This window comes from Panthera leo, chromosome C1, assembly GCF_018350215.1.
Source record: "Panthera leo isolate Ple1 chromosome C1, P.leo_Ple1_pat1.1, whole genome shotgun sequence".
Taxonomy (NCBI): domain Eukaryota; kingdom Metazoa; phylum Chordata; class Mammalia; order Carnivora; family Felidae; genus Panthera; species Panthera leo.
This window is the reverse complement of record NC_056686.1, coordinates 20,199,547-20,223,318: the sequence shown is the minus strand read 5'-3', so window position 1 is coordinate 20,223,318 and position 23,772 is coordinate 20,199,547. Positions and strand designations below refer to the sequence as shown.

Sequence of the window (23,772 nt, the reverse complement as noted above, 5' to 3'; positions counted from 1 at the left end):
GCAGACCGTGAGGCCCTGGGAGGGGGATCTCCACAGCCCATCCTTTGGGAGATGGGCCACTACTGTTATTAGCCCTGGCTTCAAGAGTACAGAATTCTCAAGTACAGGGTCACGGTCTCCTGTAACTCCAGCTCAGGGTTATGGGACTAAATGAATGGGTTCGCAGAGAGCCAGCTCTGTTGTTGGAGAAAGGGAGAAATCACAAGTGGGAAAGTACGTGGCTCAGCCTGAGATGCTGGGGACATTGGATGGGAGGAGGAAACATGAGGGAAGGTTTCCTGAAGGAGGTAGTTCTGAGGAATGAGCCAGGCAGAGAAGAGGAACATCATTTGGTAAGGCTGCTGTTGGAAGGGATTCTGGCTTAGGTGGGAGAATGGACTGGATGACTGGCTTTTCTTCTAGGATCTAGATTTCTAAGGTTCCTTTTTTTAAATTTTTATTAAAGTAATCTCTACACCCAACATGGGGCTTGAACTCACAACCCTGAGATCAAGAGTCGCATGCTCCACCGACTGAGCCAGCGAGGAGCCCCTAAAATTCTTTCTGAGTCTATGATGGCGTTTGGGGACCCCTCAAATAGTCTGCAGACGTTGTATATGTGTATTTTTATCAGAGGAGTAGTAGTAGTAGCCACAGCTTTTCCGAGGGATGTGTGGCCCCACAAAGTTGAAGAGCTTTGGCCCTTTGTGCAAATTGGAAGAAGGGTAAAGGATTTTCCTTGGGCAAAGTGTCATACTTAACCCTGGGATGAGTGGAGTTTGCCTGGGGGACCGCAGAACTCCTTCTAGGCAAGGGGAATGAACCCAGTCAGAATGAGTAAGCTGTGTCCTGGGAGAAGAGAAAGGAAATTGACCCTGTAAAGTTGAAGAAAGCTTTTCTGGGTTGGGCATCAAAGCACATGTAGCTGCCCTCCTGTGTAGGTGGGGAAGGTGCTGGGCTCCTTCTGCCCCTGGAGTCCGCTAGGTTTCCGTGGTAAGTCCAGTTCACACCCCAGGAGGTAATTCAGGCCTCTGGCCCTTTGTCCTAAAGTGGCTAGGGCCCAAACATACCTCTGAGCCTCTGTTAGGGGAAGCAGCAGAAGCAAGGGATCCCCTCTGAAGGGGACGCAGTGCTGGGCTTTGAGGGCGCGGTGCTAGGTGGCCCCTGTTGGCCTCTGCTCTTGCCGGGACTGAGGATCCCTTATCTCCTGCTCTCACCCTGTTTCTGGGAGTAAAGTAGAGAAATTTTTCTGCCTGTAGAATACTAGAGGTAGAAAGTGACCTGTGGCCCCCGGGCCCCGAGGGGAGATGGAGATGTTTTGGTCCCATCCTCTCATTTTCCAATTGAGGCCCAGAGAGGCTGTGCCCAGAGCCACACATGAGTTAATGGCTGAGGGAGGGCTTTCCCCGCTCTGTTAACTAATAACCCAGGGGGCTCTGGGCAGTAAGAGCTGGGCCAAGAGGAGGGGCTGTGGTCTTTGGCTTGGTTCTTGGTTCCTAAGCACTGGTAACTCTGATGGGCCGTTTAAGCCTAAGAAGGGCAACTTCCTGCTGGAGTATCTGTCCGAGAGCTGTTCCTGGCAGGGAAGCTACTTGGCCTTGGCCACACGGGCCCTTGCAGGAGAACCAAGCCAGCGTTGAGCCTGCGTGCTGTGCTTTTAGGGCATCTTTGCCATCAAGCCAGGCATCAAGATCTTATCTTTTGGGTCCTGGGCCAGGGCCTACAGGAATCCGGATGCTATACCAGGTAGGCAGGACGCCTGCTTGAGGCAGAGCCAGCTCACCTCGCTGAGCACAGACCGAGACTCCCGTTACGGCTCAGTGGAGGAGGGGAGCAGGCAGCAGGAGTGGCCCAGCCTCCCCTGGCCAGCCTGGCTGGTGGACCAAGCAAGGATGCACGAGAACTACTTCTTTTGAGGAATCAGGGGCTGGTCTGAGAAAGGCCATATAGATACAGCACACTCAGGCAATAGAAAGTGGGTGTGATTTGAGGTGCAGATGGAATTATGAGGGTTTAGAGGAAACAGAAAGACCCTCCCACCTGAGGACGGTGGCGGGGGATGGGGGGGAAGGGGTTGTGTGGAGGTAACAGTTGAACTAACCCTTGAAGGATAAGTAGGATTTAGATGAGATGCTTGAGCGAAACAGGTTTTACTGGGCACATCCGGAAGCTTCTACCTGGGGATTACAGAGGAGTATCCTAGAGCAGTTCCCTTTGGAAACATGGTGGTTGGGAACACAGGCTTTGAAGCGCCACAGACTCGAGTTCAAATCTCGGCTCTCCCACTTCATGGCACCATGATTTTGGGTAAGTCACTTCCCCTCTTTGAGTCTCAGTTTGATCACCTGCAACCGTGATGGTGTAACACCTGGCAGGATGTTGGAAGGATTTGGGGAGAGTACCGGTGTAAGATGGTTGTCACAGAGTTTGGCACATCCCGAACACGCGATAAATGATGGCACTTGGGAGTCCCTCTAGGATCGGGAGGGAGAGAGATGCTGGGTTGTTTTCTCTGACTCCTGAATCGCCCAGCAACTGAATAATCACTCAGCAAGACTTACTGATGCCCTGCTGTGTGTCCAGTGCTGTGCTAAGCGCAGGGGTGAGGCAGCTATGGATAAATAATGTTTATCCTTTTAATGAGCACACTCCTAAGGTGGCGAGAGCACTTTCCAGATGCAGCAGGAAACCTTTTGGGGAGATGCTGTTCTTCTCCTTTTTATGAATGAGGACACTGAGGTCCCAAGAGGTTAGGTGCCTTGCCTAGAAGCGGATGGCCTGACTGTGGCACAGCCGAAGCCAGACCCACAGTTTCTCATTCCAAGTCCTGTGCAATTTCTCCTATAAAACAGTCATTTCACCATGTAGCTGTAGTAGCAAGACTTATCACTTGAAGCATTTAATGAGCAAAGCACGATTTTGTATGACAACTTGATGTGTAGCTATAAAAGCACTAAATTTTGCAGAACAGATGATGGTTTTTAAAATAGGCCCAGCTCTGATGAGGTACCAGGTGAACTGTGCCAGTGTGCAGGGCAGAAGGTGCTGCCACTTTTGTAACTGCGCCGCCCTGGCCGAGCCTCAGTTTCTCCAGTGAAACGGATAATGCATGTAAAGCTCCAGGCACACCGGAAGCGCTCCGAAAGGGGAGTTGCCACTATGGTTGGAAGGTGGTTTCAGTCATGAGAGAGCCAGAGGGCACCGGGCAATGCTGAATGTCACCAGGACTGGGGTGGGCACATAGATGAGATCTTGAGCTGAAATGTCTGAGGTTTGGTCTTTAGTTGGGAGGGGGAGGCACATTCAGCAAACACTGATTCATGCCTCATAAAGGCTGTGCTGAATGAAGACGGAAAGAGGAATAAATATAATCCCAGCCTCACGGGAGAGGCTGAGGTCTAAACAAGCACTTGGGATGTGCTGAGAAGTGCCACAGCAGGGCCCCACAGGGCTGTGGGTGCACAGGAGGCTTTGGGTGGGTGGTGGATCAGAGCACATGCCAGAGCTTTGAGCTGAGCCTTGAAGGTTGGGCAGGAGTTTGCTCATATGGAGGGTGGAGCTGGAGAAAGGCACGGAGACGTGAATAATGCAGAGCAGTAGATAATGCGGAGCCATTGACCTTTGCTTGTGAAACCCATTGGGGCATTTTTCACCCCCTTCACCTCAGCCCCACACATACTTCACCTGCCTGGCCGGCTGGGCAGAGAAGCTGAGCCACCCTGCGGGGCCGTGAGCACCAGTGTTGGATGTTGCCGTATGGAGGCAGTAAGCAGGTTGTTGAGTAAGCAGCTGGGTTGTTTGAGACCCGCCGAGCGCCTGGCCTTGTGCTAAGGGCTCCACGTGGTACATGGTTGTCTGAGTGTCACGGCAACCCTGAAGGGTACGAGTCCCGGTGTCTGCCTTTATCCAGCTTACAGCCACCTCAGAGAGTGAAAGAGCAAATAAAAGTGCCCAGTGAAGCTGTGCCACTGCCTCAAAGCCCAGGAGGACTTCAGGGAGAGAAGAGATGTGGCCGGAATGAGGGGGCAGAGGCCTTTGTGCAGGTGCGTTCACAAGGCCTTGACAAGGGGAGGGGAAGCAGCGGGTCAGGCAAGGGTCGTGGCACCAGCCGAGGCTCCGAACAGTGGGTGTGAGCGGGCACCCGGCTGAGGAAGGGGAAAGAAGGGGCTAGAGAGGAAGGCCCACCAGCTGCGGGGGACGTCTGGGCTGGGGGTCAGTGAGAAATAAGATTGGGTGGGTGGGCTAGGCTAGATTCCCAGGCATTTAGAACTCCAGCCAGAGCAGAGGGCTGGTCAGCCCTCTGGAAAGCTCGATCACACACATCGATCACACACCCTTCACTCCATTTCCACCTCTGCTTTCCCTGTCCAAGCCACGAGCATCTCTAACCGGGTGACTCCAGGGGCCCCCTGAATTGTCTCCTGGCTGCACTCCCCTCTGCCTGTAATCAGCTCTCCACAGAGCAGCCAGGGGCATCGTTCAGAAATGTAAACCAGGGGCGCCTGGGTGGCTCGGTCGGTTAAGCGTCCGACTTCAGCTCAGGTCACGATCTTGCGGTCGGTGGGTTCGAGCCCCGCGTCGGGCTCTGTGCTGACAGCTCAGAGCCTGGAGCCTGTTTCAGATTCTGTGTCTCCCTCTCTCTGTGACCCTCCCCTGTTCATGCTCTGTCTCTCTCTGTCTCAAAAATAAATGTTAAAAAAAAAAAAAAAAAGAAATGTAAACCAGAACTCACCATTCCCCTGCTTCAAACTTTTCAGTTGCTTCCTGATGAACTTGGGGTGAAATCCAATCCAGGAGAGGTGTGGCGTTCAGCTCTCTCAGCTTCACTCCTTGCTGCTCTTCTCCTGACCTCACTCACTCCAGTCTTCCTGGGTTTCTCAAGTGCACGAGCCTCTCCAGGCCTGTTCCTCCGCACTTGCTCTCCCCAGCCTGGAAGGCTGCCGCAGGCCAGCTCCCTGCCCAGGTCCTGGATCAGGTGTCCTCTCTTCAGAGAGGCCTCCCTGGCCACCGAGTCTAATGTGTAGAACCCCCACCTCCTCTCATGCCAGACACTATTCTGGGTACTGAAGACATAGCCAGGAGCAGGACAAGGAGGCTTCTGGTGTCAGGGGGTTCCCAGGGCAGTGTGGGGTGTTGGACAGTAGACACAACAGTGTCAGGCAGTGATAAGTATCCTGGAGAAAATAGATAGGAGAGAGATGTGCTACTTTGGATGGTTAGCTAAGGCCTCTCTGAGGAGGTGGCTTCTGAGCTGAGCAAATGACAAGGAGGAGCTTGCCTTTCAAAGACCAGCGTCCCTGGAGAGGGCACATTTGAGGAACCTGGAGTAGAGAGAGAGGGAGGGAAGGAGGTGTGGTGTGAGAATCTAGGTGCTATGTGGAGCCACTGAAGGCTTTTGATCAGGGTGACATGGTCTGACCTGGGGAGGGATGCGCAGAGCAGCCTGGGAGCCAGAGATAGAGGGTTGGCTCCGGCTTCGGGCTGGCCACAGTAAACCAAGCAAAGCAGGTCCCTGGCCCACAGCCACTCGGCCCAGGTCTGTGAGAGCAACAGGTGTGAAGCTTTGAAACAGGCTCCTGTGGCCGGGCCAGCGGTGGGCTGGAAGCTCCAGCCTGGGAGAGTCATTGCCAGGGAGGGGTGAATAGGGAGCAGGGCAGAGCAGGGGGGGATGAAGGCACGTGAGGAAGGGAGGGGCTGTGGGGACGCAAGGCCCTGCTGGACTCCTGCCCTCTCCTCCCCTGCCCCACCCCGGTGCCCACAGGCAGGCCGTCACCGGACCTGTCCTGTGCGAGCCTTGGCACGGCTGAGCACCAGGGCTGTGACGTGCCTGTTCCCTGCCGAATCCTATGATCCCACGTGGCCTGGGGGACTGCCGGGCCCGGAAACACCAGGCCTAGAATCAGAGAAGTAGACTTTATTGTCGGGAGGGATCTAGGGACAGAGTGAGGGATCCAGGAGGTGAGACAGAGAAAGATAAGGAAGGGGGTTGGGGGTCAAGAGGCTTAGACTGGGATGCCAGCTCTTGCAGCAGTGGGGGTGGGGCCTGGCACGTAGACCTGGGGACGGTCATTGACAGTGCTGTGGCGAGCACCCAGCAGTAACGGAGCCGGGCCCAACCCCCTCATCTCACAGAGGAGGAAGCAGAGAGCGGGAGAGGAAATGACTTGCCCATAGGCCGCAGTGGGAGGTGACAGAGCTGGGGTTAGTTCAGGTCTCCCAACCCCTAGTCCGGAGCCCCTCTGTGATGGTATAAGTGTGGGTCTTCTTTCCTCCACCATTCCCTCCGGGACGGCCCCCTGTTCCCTCTGCAGGTGAGGCGGCTGCCCCTGGCTCCCACCTGCTCTTCAGCTCGCCTCTGAGCACCTACTGTGTGTCAGAAGTGTGGGCAGTGGCTCCCACCCTTGTGGCGCTGACAGTTGTGTGTGGGAGACAGACGTGTAAACAGCTACAATACAAGACAGGCTGAAGTGACACAGGCAGGCAGCACAATGCAGTGTGGGCCCTGGTGGCAGACGGGTCTCGGTTCTGGCACTGCCACTTAGAATGTAGTGGTGACGAGGGCCCGAGTCGAAATTGGGAAAGATTGAGAAGGGCTCTGATTCGGCGTAGAGGAGTGTGGACACTTTTCTCGTGGTGATGGGAATTGCAGAGAGTTTGGGGTGAGGCATGACCACGACCAGCCTGTGTTTAGGATGAAGGTTCTCCCAGCAGGTGGAGAATGGACTAGATGAAGTTTCTCACAGTGTTCTTGGCTCTGGGAATTTTCCGCCTCCTCCCTCCATAGATAATTATCCTTCCTAAGAAACTGATCAGATGGGAAACTGCAGGAAATGGTTTGGGACAAGGATTGTGTAGGAGTTGGGGGGAGAATGAAAAGGATGTAGCAGGAGGCGGGATCCATGCCTAGCAGCAGGAGGTGGCTCCCTTGGAAGGAGAAGGGAGGGGAGCCTGAGCAGGCTAGGAATTTAAATCAGAGTGGGTGTCTCCCGGGGAGCCAAGTTCCTCAAAGTTCTTCTGCTCCCCTGGTGGGAAAGAGGGGTGATGTTGACTGGCAGGATCAGCTTTTCTGAGTCCTTGTGAGGCAATGTGGCCCAGCAGTCTCAGCACTGGTCCAAGTGTCAGAGCCAAGTCCAGGCTCAGCTCTGCTGCTCAGCTGTCCTTCCACATCCGAAATTCCATCATTGTGGGCCAGGGCCTGTTATGGCGAGTGGGTGCACCGGACACCCTCTCCAGGCACACAGCACACCTCCTATCTCAGCTCCCTGCAGGCCCGAAGTTTTAGTTGTAGGCCTGGCCTCTGCTCCCCATCGGCCTTGCTGGTTCAACAGCAGCTCTCAGTATGCTGAGGCTTCCAGGGAGCTAGGCTCCACTCAGTGTGAGCAGGTGACTAAACCACAGCCACCATTGATCAGCAGTGAGGAGCAAGCAGAGACAAGGTTGCCTGTGCAGGGGCCCGGATGGTGGAGATTCAGGGCATCCTTTGGTGCAGTCAGGGTCAGTAGAGTCTGGTGGCTTAAGGTTTTCAGAGTCCAGCAGACCTGGCTTTGAATCCCAGCTGCACTACTGCTAGCTGTGGGACGTTAGGCTGAGTACCTGACCTGTGAACATCATTTTTCTGTAGATAATTCTCCCTTGCATGTCTTTTTTTAAACCTTTTCCTCCCTCTATTTAATTGAGGAATAACATACATATATACATACAGTAGAGTGCACTACTCTTAAAGTGAATGGCTCAGTGATTACTTATAAATGTTTGCGACCATGTTAACAAATCAAGATACAGGATATCTGTGTACCCTCCTAAGGTCCCCTCCTGCCCTTCCCAGTCTGTACCCCCACATTCCTCTGAGGTAACCGCTGTTGTGACTCCCGTCATCATCAGTTTGTGGTACCTGTTCCTGACCTTGATATAACTGGAGTCAGACAACAGGTGTTCTTTTGTGTCTGGCTTCTTTTGCTCACCTTATTCGGGATGTTCCTCTTTGTCGTCACATGAATGAGAGTTTGTTCTCTCTGTTGCCGTACAGCATTGCCTTCTATGAATAAGCCATGGTGGTTCACTCTTCTGCTAATGGTCATTTGGGTTGGTTCCCGTTTTTGACAGTTATGAATAAAGCTGCTATGAACATTCTTATACTCCATGGGGTTTTGTGAAAATTAAATGAAATAATTTATTACAGTAAAGTGTTTCTTTTTTTTAAGTTTATTTATTTATTTTGAGAGAGAGACCAAGCGCACCTGAGTGAGGGAAGAGCAGAGAGAGAGGGGGGAGAGAGTGTCCCAAGCAGGCCCTGCATTGTCAGCGCAGAGCCCAACGCGGGGCTCAAACCCACGAAACCATGAGATCCTGACCTGAGCCGAAACCTAGAGTCAGACACTTAACTGACAGAGCCACCTGGGTGCCCCCTATAATAAAGTGTTTAATACTGAGCTTGGACTCAGAGCAGATGCTCAGACAAATTTCCTCCCAGGTCTTGTTGTTCATAAAAAGGAAACAAAATTCAAACGCGACCTAAGTATGTAAAGAACCAAGTGCAAGTCCTATCCCTTTTATTCACCTGCTCCTTAGAGCTGATCACTTCACAGTTCTGAGCGTCTGCCTGGACTTTTCCCTAGCTTTGTGTGAAGTTCTTTTTAATAAAAATCATTTTAAAGTGGTAATCATACTGTTTATACTCTTTTGCAACTTACTTTTTTTTTTTATTAAGTCTGACTTTTTAAGAGTCCCCTTATCTGCGTTAAAGGAGCAACATCGAGAAGGACAGGCTGGAATGAGCTCCTGCATCAGTCGCTCGGGGCCTTCCACTCAGGCCTGGCAGGGCTGCCCTCAGGCTTTCCTCCATGTGGAACCCAGGGTTTGGATTCTGGAACCCTGGGCGTGAAGTGCAGGCTTTCCTCCGTGTGGAACCCAGGGTTTGGATTCTGGAACCCTGGGTATAAAGTGCAGGCTCTGTTGTGCCCTGCCTGGGTGTGTTCTTGGGCTTAAATGTCCTGAGCTTTGGTTTTCTCCTCTTTAACGCAGGAGAACCCACACCTGCCTCATAAAAGGATGCCATGAAGTCTAACTCTAAATTCGATAACATATAGGAAAGATCAATATCAGGGTAGGAGATAACATATAGCAAAGTACAAAGTGGAAAGTGGAAGGTAGAAAGTACAAGGTGGGAGGTGACGCATGTATGCTGCTTATTCTGCAAAATCACGGGCTATCAGAACCAGAAGAGCCTCTGAGAGGCTAACCCAGCCCGCTGCCTTACATGTGAGGAAACCGTGGCCCAGGGAAGGCTGCAGCGCCAGAATCAAGCCAAGGGGGACATCAGCCCTGCAGCTTCCCAGTGGAGGGGGTGTCCACCATCCTCTGGTCCAGGAGGGTGGGGAAACAGGCAGGTGGGGCAGAGGAGATGCTGTCCCAGTCCAAGCTACAGCACTTTTTCTATCCTAGCTTTGCCCCCAAACCCGGACCTCTGTCCATTCCCACAGAGCTCACTGCCTCCCGCTAAGAAGCACCCCTGCTCTTCCTTCCCGCAGGTGACAGCCTGGAGGCGAGTAGTCTCTGAGACTTCTTGTAGTTTGGTGTTTGGATCTCCTGAGCCTTCACCCTCCCAGCTTTTATAAACGGATAGAGAGGGCTCCCCCAGGCCTGTGAGCCGATGGCCCAGGCTGAGGTCAGGAATCTGGAAACAAAACCCTGACCAGTATGGGCTGGGGCCTGTGCCTCATTCACCCTGCTCCTCCCACGGAAGAACTGGCATGATAAGATTTGTACCGGCCCAGGTGGGCCCCACTCTCCCCCGTATTTGGCCACCACACTCGGTACCAGGCACACAGAGGCGGAAGTGGCTCCTTGTGCTCCGTCTCCCGCCTCTTTTGGAGCCACAGCTCATTATGAAAGCACCCATGGCAGTGATATCAGGTTGCTGGGCAGGGCCACTGGGAGTGCCCTGTTGGTCCAGGGTGGAGTGTGAGCCCTTGTATCCACTTTCAGGGCGAGGTTGTAGAGGGACACATGTTCAAATGGCAGTGAATGGTGATGTCACAGACGTCCTGCACAGAGAATAGGAGGCACCGCCACCATGTGCCGGAGCTCTTGCCTTGCATGTCACCGTTCCGGGCCCTCTGCCTTCAGCATCTTGGGTGGGCCTCATCTGACCCTGTGAGGTGAGGGGAGGTGTCCTCATTTTATAAATGAGGACCCTGAGGTCTGGAGAGTTAACTAACTCGCCCAGGGTCACATGCACAAGAAAGTGGTGGAACCGAGCAACCTTGAATCCTAGGAAACCAGGGTGAGAGAGTCATTTGAGGTTACCTGGCCCTCTCTCCTCATGGTTGAGCAAACCCAAGGCCCAGAGTTAGGGCACATGGGGACTGGCACTCAGGGCTAGTATTCTTTCCTTTCCATTGATAACAACCACAGTTAGTACCATAGTAAGACCCCCAGCCTGCTCCTTTGAACATTCTGAAACAGTCCAGTTAGGCCCATCCTTTGGAGAGTCGAGAAGATGATTATCCACCTTATTTTTCCTGTGGCTCAGGTGAGGAACCTGGTTGAGAAATGCCCTGGAGGACAAGTACCTGTCAGCTCTGGAGTCAGCTTCCTGGACTTGACTCCCGCTCGGCCTTACCACTTACCAGCTTGGTGGCCTTGGCCAAGTAGCCCGGCCTCTCTGAGCCTCAGGTTCCTCATCTATGATGTGAGTGTCATAGTGCCTCCCTCACTGGATGGTTTGAGGATTAAGGAGCCCTCAGTGAGTGCTATGATCATCAATGTCCCCATCTCATGAAGAAGCCGGCGACTGAGCTGATCAGAACCAGGGCTCCAGCCTGAGTTCTGGGCCTTTCTTGTTCTGCCCTGCAGTGCTGCTTCCTGGTTCCTGCTGCCACAGGAATCCCCACCTCTGTGCCGTGTGCAGAGTCATATGATGGGCCCAGCTTAGGTGGAAGCAGGTGCTGTTGGAAGCCTTTTTTGCTTCTTCCTGGGCACGGGACAGTGACTTATATGGAGCACACCGATGGCAGGCAAGTAGGCAGGCCGACAGCCTCTCAGCCTGCCTGTATCTTGCCTCTCTGTGCTCGGCTCGTCACGGATGGGCGCCTGCCGTCATCCAGGCCCTCACCGCATAGCCACGTGGGGGCTGGACTCCGGAACCTGTGCCTGCGGATGAGAGTGGCAGCAGGAAGCAGTTATGGGCCATTTCCTATCCAGCAGCCTGGTGTGAGGGCAGAGCTCAGCCTCTGGGATGAAGCAGTCCTGGGATCAAGTACCAGTCTTGTTGCTTACTGGCTGTGTGCTGCTTGGGCAAGTTCTTTAAACTCCGAGCCTCAGTTTCTCCTCTGGAAAATAGAAACAGTGCCTACTTCGTGGCATCGCTGAGGCCAAATGAGAAAGCACGGGGCTTGATGACAATTCTCCCTTCCCATGCTGGCATGTGACTAGTGGGCTGCACTGTGTCCCCCAAGGCAGTGCACACAGGTGTTAAGCAGGGGCCTCGTAGGCCTCACCCCAGGCCTGAGAGGTGCCTCTGGAAATTTCTGTTCCTCTTCCCCAGGGTAACAGACAGGTCCTGGTCCTCCCTCTGGCAGAGCACACACAGAACCAGAGCATATTGGTACTGCTGGGGGTGGGTCTTAGAGGGAACCAGGAGTTTAGGGTGGGTGAGTGTCTCACTCCCAAGGTCACGTAGCAAGCAAATGACAGCCGAAGCGACCCGTGCCTCCTGTTCCGAGCACGGCAGGACAGAAAGCCAGGGCTCAGAGCTGGAGGAAGCATGCCGGGCCGTGGCTCTGGAGTCAGAAAGACCCCACGGTAGGGCCTTGGTTAAGTCTCTCCACCTCTCCCTGCCTCGGTTTCCTCAGCTTCAGAATAAGGATGTGATACCAGAGATTTTCGGGGACTCATGCAGCTTAAGGTGTGCAGACACATCACACTGAAGTGCCCGGTAAAAGGTAGTTGTAAAGAAAAGGTGGGAGTGATGAGGGGCGGCACTGTGTTCTAAGTGAGGACTGGCTTTGGAGTATGAGTCCTCGGTGTGAATAAATCCCGACTCTGCCAACACCTCGCCATGTGACCTTGCCGAGTTCCTGCCCTCTCTGGGTATTATTCTTTGCATCTAGGAAATGAAGGGGTTGGATTGGAATGGTCTCGGAAGGCCCTGTCTCCTCTAACCTCCTGTGGCTTCATGCTGAGGTTCTTCGTGAGCCCCGGGAGAGGCCTGACCTCCCTTTGCTGTTCCTGGAGCCCTGGGCCTTCCTGGCACCAGGACCAAGGCCTGCAGCCAGCCATGTCCTCATCTTTTCTCTGCAGTGTCCTCTAAAGGGCAGCCTCCTCTGAGCATGCTCAGCTCTCCCATCCACTCAGTATATCTCCTGGCTCTTAGAGGCCTGAGGTGACAAACTGTCCCAGTGGGCAGGGAGAGGCCCTCCAAGTGTGCCCTCTGTGTCTCCCTCCTCATGATGCTCAGCCAGCTGGGCTGTTTTCAGAAGTGTGTGGGAGCCTTTCAGGGCATCCCCTGGGCACCTGCTCAGGGGAAGCTCTGACCTCCCACCCTGCCAACCTGCCTCTGGGACCTGCTGCTGCCTGGCTCAGCCACATCCACAGCTCCTGCGACCTGTACCCAGGTGCCCTAGAAGGCAGTTTTATAGATTTTATAGGGGATAAGAAACAGGTTCAGTGGGGATCCAGAGCGTTTCTGCCTCCTCTCACCTCCCTCTGCCTCCCCCCCTCCTCCCGCCCCGCCTCTTCTCCACTTCCCCTCAGCACCCCTGCAGGCTTCTGCCAGCTTGGCTCAGCCTGGAACCAATGATGACAGGGACAGGGTACGAAGCCCTGTTTCAGAGGGGCTCTCTCAGAGTGTGGCCCCGTCTCCTGAGTCCAGCTCCCTCCCTGGCAAGTGTGCTCTGGTGCCAGAAGGCCCTCTCTGGGCCTGGGGACTAGGGGCTCGGAGATTGGAGCCGTGCCTTCCACTGAGCGCTTTCTTTGGCAGTTGTTTGCTCCGACACATAATGTCGTTGGATCCTCAGAACAGCCCTGTGAGACAAGTGGTTATGAGCCCGCTTTTCAGATGAAGAAACTGAGTTTCACCTAACACTCAGAGGTTGAGTGCCTGCCAGGGAGACCTGGCTAGGAGATGGCAGAGCCAGGAAACCAGGCTGCCGGTTCTCAAGACCATGTTCCCTCTTTTTCTTGTTTATTTTTTTTAATGTTTATTTTTGAGAGAAATAGAGCGCGAGTGAGGAAGGGGCAGAGAGAGAGGGAGACACAGAATCTGAAGCAGGCTCTAGGCTCTGCGCTGTCAGCACAGAGCCCGACACGGTGCTTGAACTTGGGACCGGCGAGATCGTGACCTGAGCTGAAGTCGGACGCTCAACCGACTGAGCCACCCAGGCGCCCCTTGACCATGTTCGCTCTTAACCACAGGCTCACTGCTGGCTGAGTTTGGGTTGAAACCTTGGACAGATCCCTGAGGCGACTGGACCCCTGCTTGTTTTTCCAGATGTCACCCTTCCCAGCCATCTCACTGAGGATCTTCCGGCCTACGTGTGGGACAGCTTCCCCTGGCCCGGGCCCAGTTGCTCGGCCTCAGTCCTCCAGAGCTATGGCTGTCACTTGACTGCTGGGTCCTCCTCTTACTAAGGCCTGGCTCCAGTGTGAGCCAGTGAGTGACTTCTGTTCCGGCGGAGGGCCCCCAGCCCCTCTGGTGTCTTGATATTTCTACTGTGCTCTCCCATGGAACCCACGTCTAGGCGGCAACCATGCTGGGCCGCAGAGCGGGCTGAGCCCTGGAGGGCAGACATGCTCTGCTCCCCGGGAACAGGGAGGCCCCTTGCCATCCCGCCCCTCCGTCCAAGACAGGTCTTTCTCTTTCTCACAGCCACCCAGCGCCATGAGCGTTGCTTATCCCCATGCCGGAGAGGAAGGAAGTGAGGCGCAGGGCAATACTGTGATTTGCCAGAGATCACAGAGAAGTTCGGGTTTAGAACTGGGACAGAAGCCAGCTCCTGTGTTGGCAGACCAGGGCCCTTTACACCAGCCCGTGCTTCGTGCTATCTTACTCCGCATGAAGACTGTCCTGGGCCCAGACACCGTGCTTGTTGGCATATGGACAGAGATGGTGAGTGTGAAGTGCTTTGTCCAGCGGCAGAGCTCATCGGTCAGATGTCAGAGCTGGAAAGGCTCTCAACATGCCTCTGAGAATGGGGAAACTAAGGCCAGAGTAAGGCACGGGCTTGTTCAAAGCACTTAGTGGGTTGGTGACAGGGTCTGGGCCGGAACCCAGGTCTCCTGCGGCTTGGGCTCTTCCTCCCCCAAATGTAGCTTTCTGGTCTCTTGAGGCATCTGGGGGTGAGCTCACCCATCCTGCTGGCGTCTGCAGGAGACAGTGGAAGCCGCTCCTGGAACCTAGACTTAACAACCCTGCAGCTGGACAGCTCTCCCCACCCCAGGGTGCTAAGCCTAGACTGCCAGCCCCGTCTCCCATCCCTTCTTCCCTGAGGTGCTTGCAGGCAGGACTTTCACACCGTCCCAGACCAGAGCCTTTCAGTGACCCTGGCTGAACACCGGATTGGGAGGCAGCAGTCCCACATTTGTGACCTGGCTCTGCTGCTACCCATGTGATCTTGAGAGTGTCTGGATCTCACTGACCTTCTGTTTCCTCACCTGTTGTCTACTGCCCAGACAAGTGGCTGCTTTGTGTCTACCTAAGTCATCACTTCCTTTCCAGTCTTCACTGTCCCCTGTGCCCGATAGAAACCCACTACTTATACCATGTTTGTTCCCCACACCTTCTGTCTTTCCATATGCTGCTGCTTTGCCCAGAAGGCTCTCCCAGTGCCTTCCCAACCCCAGCCCTGCCTTCAGGCTCAGGCCAGTTCAGCCAGTGTTTGGTGCACTGGAGCTTAGTGCCACAACCTGGAGGTGAGGTTCAATCAGACCTGAATTCTGCCCTTGGACAGTCACACAGGCTCAACAAACAAGTTTTGGTCTTTGCCATGTGCCGGGCTCTGTGCTAAGTGCTGGTGGGTCAAAGATGACTAGGACAGGGTCCTGTCCTTGAGAGCAGTCTGGAGGCGTAGACGCCCCGCCAACCACACAATGTGGAGGGCTACAAGATTCCAGACTCTAAAGTGACAAGTTTCCTCCCTGGTGGGGTATTTAGGGAAAGCTGCTGGAGGAGCTAGAGTATTTCTCCGGTAACCCACCTGACAAAGCCTATGGTTTGCTCAGTGCTCTCATATCTGTGATCTCACGTGGTCCCCACAACACCCTTGTTAGGTCATCGAGTCAGGAGATGATCTCGATGAGTAAATACTGATTGTGAACCTACTGTGTGACGGGCGCAACTCCAGGTGCTAGAGATTCAACAGCGGACCTTGTGTTCTGGGTGGGGGACCCATCAGTGAGCACATGCAGACGTCGGGAAGTGACAGGTGCTGTAGAGAAAGATAAAGCAGGGTGAGTGGATAGAGAGGCCTGGGGAAGACCTCCCTGAGGAGGTGGCAATTGAGCAAGGACCTGAAAGAGGGAAGGAATCTGCTGTTCAACTATGTGGCACAGAGTGGTTCAGGAGGAAGGAAGAGCAAATGCAAAGGCCCTGGGGTGGAATTGTTCTCGTGCTCAAGGAAAAGCAAGGAGGCCACAGAGCCAGACAAGAGTTTGGGTTGGATGTGGGGTGTGAGATGTGTCAGGATGATTCTAGGGTTTGGGGGCCAAGCAACTGAATGATACTGGAGCGGTGGGGAACAGTGTAGGAGGAGCGTGTTTGGAGGTGGAGGAATGAGAGAGTTCAGCTCCTGTGCCCCTGCCACGCAGAGTCCACCCCACGTGCACATGGACACACCGGCCTAAGGGTCACCCATGCCCACCCCTTTGGGAAACCTCCTCCTCCTCTCAGGCCTATTCCAGGCTCAGTCTTCTGAGGGTCATGTTCTTTCATCAGTGTCTTTCTGGCCTTTCTGAAAGGTCCCCAAAAAGCCCAAGTTGAGGGGTGCCCAACACCCCTTCTTCATCACCACACCCAGAGGCTGTGAAGCACTGATTGAGCTGGCAGGGGTAGAAGGGGCCCCAGATGCCTCCCTGGGTGCTGTTCTCTCCCACGGCGCCTCTGAAGTCTTGTCTTGTTCTCCCTTCACAGCTGCCCCCCCTCCCCTGGAGCAGCTGAAAATGGGACGCTGGGCCTCGCTTTCCGCAGGGCCGTTGTCCTGGAAATGGCAGAATTTCTCTTTATGTTGCTTTGATGATCTTGTGAGCAAGTTCAAGTTCTATATAACGGATCTAATTGTTAAGCTTCTAAGCTAAGGGACTCTCAACTGGAAGGGACACTAAGAACAACAGGTATTTGCTATACTCGATTTCAGTTTTTCTCCTAAATTTGCATTTTGCAAACCCTACCCTACCCTCACTAAAGGAAAAGAAAAGAGAAATCCAGTTTTCCCAAGGTCTAAAGTTTCTGGAAATGGAACCTCTCTTATCGAGCTTCTTGTTTCTTCGCCTGCCTCTGGTGTGGGCAGACCGGTGCTAGGAGCTTCTGCGAGTAGGGCCTGCAGGTCCTGAGAGCAGGCTGGCAGGAGGAGGGATGCGGATGGGTGGGGGAGTGGAAGACGCACACCTGGGCACCCGGAAAGGAATGGGAGGGTGGCTTGAATCCAGACTGAGCCCAGATTCTTCTCCAGCTAAAGCATTCTGTGCTTTTGCTTCCTCCACCCCGCATGATTGAAATTTCAGGGAGCCCAGAGGGCCTCCTCTGCAAGGGACGCGATTTAGATGTTTCTGGTGCCAGTGATACTATGGGATCAGGGGAAGGTACAGAGAAAATGGAAGCAGAGGCCCTCTGGTTTCACTGCCGGCCGCAGGGGCAAGGCCTGCCTGGGGCTCTTAAGGAGGATCTCAGTATGGAAGCCAGCCTCCACCCCAATGCCATCAGGGAGGGACTGTTCAATATACCGTGGCACAGGCAAGGCCATGTATATGATGAGACGGCTCCATGGGACGGCTGGGGAGGAGGTAAGGTAATCTTGGGTCTGAAACACTGCTCCATGGCCCTGGCTCCGTGACCTTGGGGCCTGTAAGCAGTCATCCTTCTGATGTTCTCTTTCTTTATCTTAAAATGGGGATAATAGTAGTGCCTACTGCATTAGGGGGAGATGATGCTTCAGTAAAGTGCTTGGTGCGGTCCCTGCCCCATAAAAGCTGTTCTAGCACAGTATACAGAATACCATTTATACTAAATTCTAAAACTATAGGTACCGAAAAGTTTGGAATTTTGCACACTGAACTGTTAACAGTGTGGGTTTAAGGGGAGGGGTCTTGTACAGCAGGGAAAGGGAAAGGAGGAGAATCACTGGGAGATCATCCTCTTCCTGTTTAATGCACTTATATCCTGTTGGGGAAAAGTTTTCATTGACCAAGCGTTCTGTTTAAAATCACCAAAGCAATAGATTTCCATTTTGGAAAAAAATCAAAAGAAACAGTATGTGTAACACATACCTGCCAAGGACCCAAACCAGCCACAGGTCTTTGGAGCCTGAGGTCTTACCCCACCCCCCTGAGCTGCTATCCTTACTGGCTGCCTGGGAACCTCTGGCTTGCCAGGTCCTATTGCTGCCTGCTGGAGCTCTATATCTTGTCAACACACACGACTGTTTATTGCCAGTCCCTGGTCCCTGTCCCTATTCCCCTCCCCCCCACCTCCGGTGCGGCGCCGTGTGACTCATCCTCTACCTCACTGCACAGGGACTCTCAATCCCGAGCTTTCCTGTGGGGGATGGGGAGAATCTGCTGGAGTGAAATGCATCCCACAAATGTTTATGGGGCGCTTAGGTGATTGGGGAGGCTGGGCTGGGTACCAAGAAGTACTGCCCTAGTGGGGTGAGGTGGGGTAGGGGCTGCTGATGTGTGTCCCTGAGACCAGGGAAAAGGCTAGTGGGAATGAAAAGCAGGGTAGAAGTATAACCTGGCTCAAGGCCGGGTCATGGTCATTGGGGGCCAGACCTAAAGGGTCAGGGGACCCTCTGAGGCCTGCAGCATCAGCTGGGGCCCCTTGACTCTATTCCCTTGTGACCTGCCCACTCCAGCTGTGAGCCAGTGTTGTCTCCTTCCCTGCACAGTCTCATCTCCAGGCCGGCTGGAGGTTTCAGGGCCCTTGGAAAGACTTTTGAGATCCCCTCTCTCCTCTGTTCACACTCTTCCCCCTCCAGTCTCCTGCCCATGAGGCCCAGGTTCAGTCCCACATCCTTTAGGAAACTTCCATCATTCCCTGAACCCCCTTTTCCTGAGTATCACCCTTGGAACAGACTTACTTATGGCTCCCTCCACAGTGGAGGCATATGGCAAACTTGAATCTTCTTCCCATTGGTCCTGACAAGCTTTGTTTTCACTGATGCAGCACGACACAAAAAAACTGGCAATTAGGAGAGCTGGGTTCTAATTTTTAGTCTGTCACTTGCCAGCTCTAGGTGGCCTTGGACAAGTCAGCTCAGTTTCTTCATCTATCAAATGAGGGTCAGGATACAAGAGAGGGAAATGAGAGGTGCCTGGGTGGCTCAGTCGGTTAAGTGTCCGACTTCAGCTCAGGTTATGATCTCACAGCTCATGGGTTCGGGCCCTGCGTCAGGCTGTGTGCTGACAGCTCAGAGCCTGAAGCCTGTTTAGGATTCTGTGTCTCCCTCTCTCTCTGCGCCTCTCCTGCTCACGCTCTGTGTGTGTGTCTCTCCCTCTCAAGAATAAATAAACATTAAAAAAATTTTTTTTAAAGAGGGGAAATGAAAGGAGATACGTAAAGGCTCCAGCCCCACACCTTGCATCAGACACTCTAAGTGCGTCTATCTAGTGAGTGTTTTTTTTTCTTCTCCGTGTAGAGATTGTATCTTAAAGTGAATCATGATCAAATACAGTATTATTGAGTGGGCACTATTGATTGACATGTTTATAAGTTGTCATTCATTGGGTGACTCCTATAGGCCAGGAGCTATAAATAAATGATCTCAGTGACCCTTACAGCTACCCTGAGGGTGGCATCATCACCCCGGTTACAGAGGAAGGACCAAGATTCAGAGACACATGTAACGTGTACCGTGTAACATTTAACCTTCACAACGGCACTCATACTTGGATATTGGCAGAGGCTCGTTGAAGTCAGCCTGCCTTCCCCTTTGTCTTTCTCTTTCCTCATGTTTCATTTATTCATTACCTGTATATTTATTTGCTATGTGCAGGATACTTGTCCTGGGCTCTTTAGAGGATACAGATCCTAGAATGACATTCCTTCTGCTTCTCTCTCACTCTCTGGCAGACTTGTGTTGATCCTTCAAAGCCCAATCCAAATGGTCCCTGCCCTGGGAGCAACACCTACCCTAAATCAAATGTAGCCATCCCCACCTTCTTCCTCTTTCCTCTTTCCTGACATCTAAAAGTCAGTTTTATCTCAGTTCACAAGTAGTTAATGCCTACTATATGCTGGAAGCTGGAGTCCCAGATGACTCTAGAGAATTTCCACCCTCGGGGAGCTTAAGGCCCAGTGATGGACAAGTTTACACTGACACGTCATGATAATGTAGAGCGATTCACATTATACTTGGGTTTTGAAGAAAATTATAATAGTAAAAGCAGTCACCACTTTTTGCTAACGGTGAGTGCCAAGCACTGTTTGGCATTCTCTGCCTGGATTATTTCCTCTTGTACTCCATAAACCCTCTGAAATAGGCTTTTACACAGATGGGGAAACTGAGAATAGGAGATAAAACATAAATGCCCAAGGCTGCCCAGCTGGGAGCCCTGATTGGAACCCAGGGAGGAGAGACTAGTGCCACATATCTTTGTCTCTGCTGGTCTGGCTGTGAAGCAGCTGGGGCGGTGGGGAGTGTGTTCTGGTCTGTTTACCTTTTTCCTTGGTCCTCATAGCTGACATTGTAGGTGGAAAGAATCAGATTAAAGAAGAATCAGAGCCCCTCCTACCCCAAAGGAGCCTCCAGCCCCAGCGGAAACCGGAGCTGAATACAGATCAGGCAGGCAGGGGCTGAGCAGTCTGAAAATTCCCACCTCCTACCTTAGGAGTTTAGTGGGTAAGACTGAGCGCTTCTGGCTGAGTTAACACGGGGAGGGCTTCCTGAAGGCAACAGACCTAGACGATAGAAAGGATTTCCCAAGGTCTTTACGAGGCCACTGGAGTGAAAGGGGAGCAGTGGTAAGACTTCCCTGGAGGAGAGCTCGTGAAGAGAATACCGTCTCTGGCCTTCTCAGGGCCACTTCGGGCCTCTTTGGGCCTGGGTGCTGATGCTCCCCTTAGAAACAAAATAAGAATAAAACCAGAGATAATGTGTTGAGTGGCTAAGAACACAAACCCTGGAGCCACGCTGCCTGGGTTTGAGTCACTTATCAGCTGCTTGACTTTGAGCAAGTTGCTTAACCTCTCTGTGCCTCGGTCTCCTCATCTGTAAAATGAGGGGATGGTCACTGTGACCTCCCGGAGCTGTGGTGAGGTGCAAACGAGATGGAAAGTACGAGAGCACACCGCTGTAAACTGTAGAGCGCCAGGCTTTCATTGGGAGGTATTACCTTTCAGGACGGGAGTTGAGACTGGTTGCTGGGGCAGTTGAAGAGGGAGTTAGAGAAACGGAGTCGTGTGCAACCAGGAATCCCTCGGGACCTGGCCGAGTTGCAGCCCCAGAGCAGGCCTCAGGCCCGGAACTAGGGCGGCAGAGCCCCTCGCACACCCCTGGGTCCCTGGTGACCAGCACTGGTGGCCCAAGGAGGCCCCTCTTCCTGGCACTCCCCTCTGACTGGCCAGGCCAGGGGTGAGATGCGGGAAGCGGGATCGGGGGTGTCCGGTCACCCTGGCAACCGAGGGTGACGTACAACAGCGTTGCCTGCTGCTCCACTGCACCAGTCTCAGCAGATGGGGACCGTCCCAGGAGATGTAAATCAAATGTTCTCGTGGAGGTTGCAGAGGCACCGGGAGCCCCTCACCACTTTGAAGTTCGGTCAGTGTCTGCTCAGTGTGCGTGTGTGTGTGTGTATGAGAGAGAACTAGAGTGTGTGAATGTGTGTAAGAGTGTGTTATGAGAGAGAGTTAGAGTGTGGGTGAGTGTGTGTGTCCCCTAGTCCCCGCAGTTGCCCATCTGCCACCTACACTGGACAGAGTGGGAAACATCTCTCCCCTCCCATGGTCGGAACTATGTCCGTGGGTTTGCCCTGTGGCCCAGGGATGTGGAATTTCCACACCCTCATGGGAGGCCACGTGGTTTGAGAGATCACTGGGCCTGGAGCTTCCTGGCTTCTCACCGTGGAATGGTCACGTGACACTGACAGGTCACTGGCTGTCTTTGAGTCTCAGTTTCCCTGACCATGTGGCAGAGGGTTTGGATGGTCTCCAGGGTCTGTTCCACTCTCCTGGCTCTGGATCTGATTCCAGCCGCCTCTGCCCCACCCCAGATTCCATCCTGATGATATCACTGCTGCCACAAAGTTTGGGCCCTGGAAGTCCAGCCTCATTTCCTGGCATCTTGGGATCTCCCCTCAGTGCTGGGCCTTTGTCAGGGGATTGGGGCCTGACTATTCCCCTTTCACCACACGTGGTGTCAGCAAACTTCCCGCACCTTGAGATCTCTAGGGCTACAGGGTGGGGACAGCTGGTAGAGTCAGGGCCTTGGGAGAGGGACAAGCCAGAACAGGCCTTCATGCCCCTCCCCACACCGGTGTACCACTGCGCCCTCCCCACTGGAAACTGCTTTCCAGTAATGTACCGCCTACCAGGGGTAAGGAGCCAAGTGTGGATCCCAGACCTTCCTCTTCAGTCTGGGCTTGGCCCTTCCCTGTCCTTGCCCATCAGGGTCTGCTCACCAAGAGGCAAGGCCAGCACAGGAAGACCCGGGGAGACTCACTCTGGGAACATGGCTCCAGTCCCAGGTACTCTGGGAGCAAGCTTATGTGGAAGAAAGTGCATTGCACTCAAGTCAGGAGGCCTGAGACTTAGTGATCCTGGGTAGCTGGGACCTGTCCTGCCTCCTCTGAGCTCTAGCTTTTCTTCCATCAAATAGGAGTGCCAGTTGTCTCCTAGCCTAGCAAGGGAGGCCTGATGGCCTAAAAAGTCCCAAGGGTGAGTAAAGCATGGCCATTCCCACAAGTTCTTCATGAAGGTTCTGACTTTCAGTAACCTCAGTGTCCCCAGTGCACAGCACCAGCCTGGGCTCAGAGAAAATACCCATGTTTCAGTACAAGATTAATTAGCTCTCTCTGCTACAGACATTCTAAGCTAGAGTAGAATTCTTCCCTTAGACTCTGGGGAAGCCACTGAATCTTGCCAGGCCCCACCTTTCTCTTCTGCAAAATGGGGACAATACTTATCCCACGGGGCTGTCGTGAGGACTAAAGAGATGCTATATGCCAGGCTCCCAGCACAGTGCCTGGCTCACAGTGCATCTTTAGGAACAAGGAACATTCTTCACGTTACTGCTCTTGGCTTGTTTTGCATGTCCCCCTACCCCGTCCTCCCATGTGGTACTCCTCTCTGGGTTTCCGATGCATGGTGTGGCACTTCCCGGTCCCAGGAAAGCTTTGTGGATCGGACTGATAGCATTGGGGGGTGGAGGGGCAGGGAGGAATTTTCAAAGCCTAATGTGCTAGATGGAGGTGGAGGCTGTCGTCTGCTTGCCTGGGCTGTCTCTTTAGACTATGCCTTCTCCTAAGGCAGCTAGCTGTTGGTGCTCAGTTCCAGGGCAGGATGTCAAGGTCAGCTGGCTAGACCTGGAGCTGGACTCCTGGCCTTGAGGAGCAGCTTCCTGGTGGCCGGCAGGAGCTCTGCTCCCCCAAAGTCCCACGCCATCCTATCTCCCCTCCAGGGCAGTGCAGGTCTCTGGGTGTGGTACCATTGTCCCGTCTCCACTGCTCCTGCCTGGGTTGTCTGACCTTGCTGGGTGCCGGGGAGAGCGAGAAATCTGGACAGGGTCTGTGGATTGAAGGTTCGAGAAGGGGAGGCACCAGAGAGGGACTCCTGCCCTAATGTGAACAGACAGGGATGGTCAGGGAATGCTTCCTGGAGCCGCAGGAGGATAGAAGCATGTGGCATCAGCCACACACGTGGGGATAGAGGTACAGGAATGGCGTTCTGGAGAGACAGACTAGACCAGGCAAAGATCTATAGACAAGAGAGGATGTGGTTCATTTGGGCGAAATGCCCCTTCCATTGCACCAGCCAACTGAACACGGGGGTTACTCCTAGACACTACAAAGACTGGGGAATTTTTCAGCAAGAGGTGAGTTTGGTCAGGTCTGTTTTGAAGTCAAGAGAATTGTACTGGTGGCTTTGGGGTTCTCTCCTCGCCTACAATGGAGACGTGTTTTTTTCTAACATGTTTTGAGTGTCTCCTGGGTGCTTGGCACTGTACCAACGGTTCTGGGCCTAGCTAGTGTTTTGAGGGTGAGTCTTGACTTGTAGCTATACTGGCACTACCCAGATCGGTATTGGAGAGTAGAAGGGGCTTTGGGCATGAGGAGGGATGTTTCTTCTCCTTCCCACGGATCTCAGGGGTAATGAGAGCCAAAGCTTGGCCAGATGGGTTGTCAGGAATTATGTCAGTAATGGCCTAGCCCTGTGCGTTTTCAGATCAGTAGATACTTGTTGAGTTCCTACTATGTCCCTAGCCCTGGGGATCTCATTATAAATGGATAGGGAATCTGCCTGCACAGATTACAGACTAGGGAGGGGACGGGAGCAAGAACTTTTAACTTAAACAAACCGTCATACTCTCTTAACCAAGCTTACCCTGGGTTTTATGGTACTCAACATGGGGTTAGATGCCTGGGTCT

At 53.5% G+C, this 23,772-nt stretch overlaps 1 protein-coding gene across 2 annotated transcripts in view; it reads left to right on the top strand.

Moving 5' to 3' along the window:
• The window catches only part of SLC9A1 (solute carrier family 9 member A1), a 48,471-nt gene that overhangs the window by 9,459 nt on the left and 15,240 nt on the right, over positions 1 to 23,772 (top strand). The window contains exon 1 of one of the 2 annotated variants that reach the window (XM_042948502.1): positions 13,324 to 14,086. The exons of the other annotated variant lie outside the window; for it this stretch is intronic. Coding sequence (XP_042804436.1) covers positions 14,074 to 14,086 — 13 coding nt within the window. The 5' untranslated portion in view covers positions 13,324 to 14,073. Of the gene's footprint in view, positions 1 to 13,323; positions 14,087 to 23,772 lie in introns of those variants that run through there. 2 annotated transcript variants of the gene reach the window in all.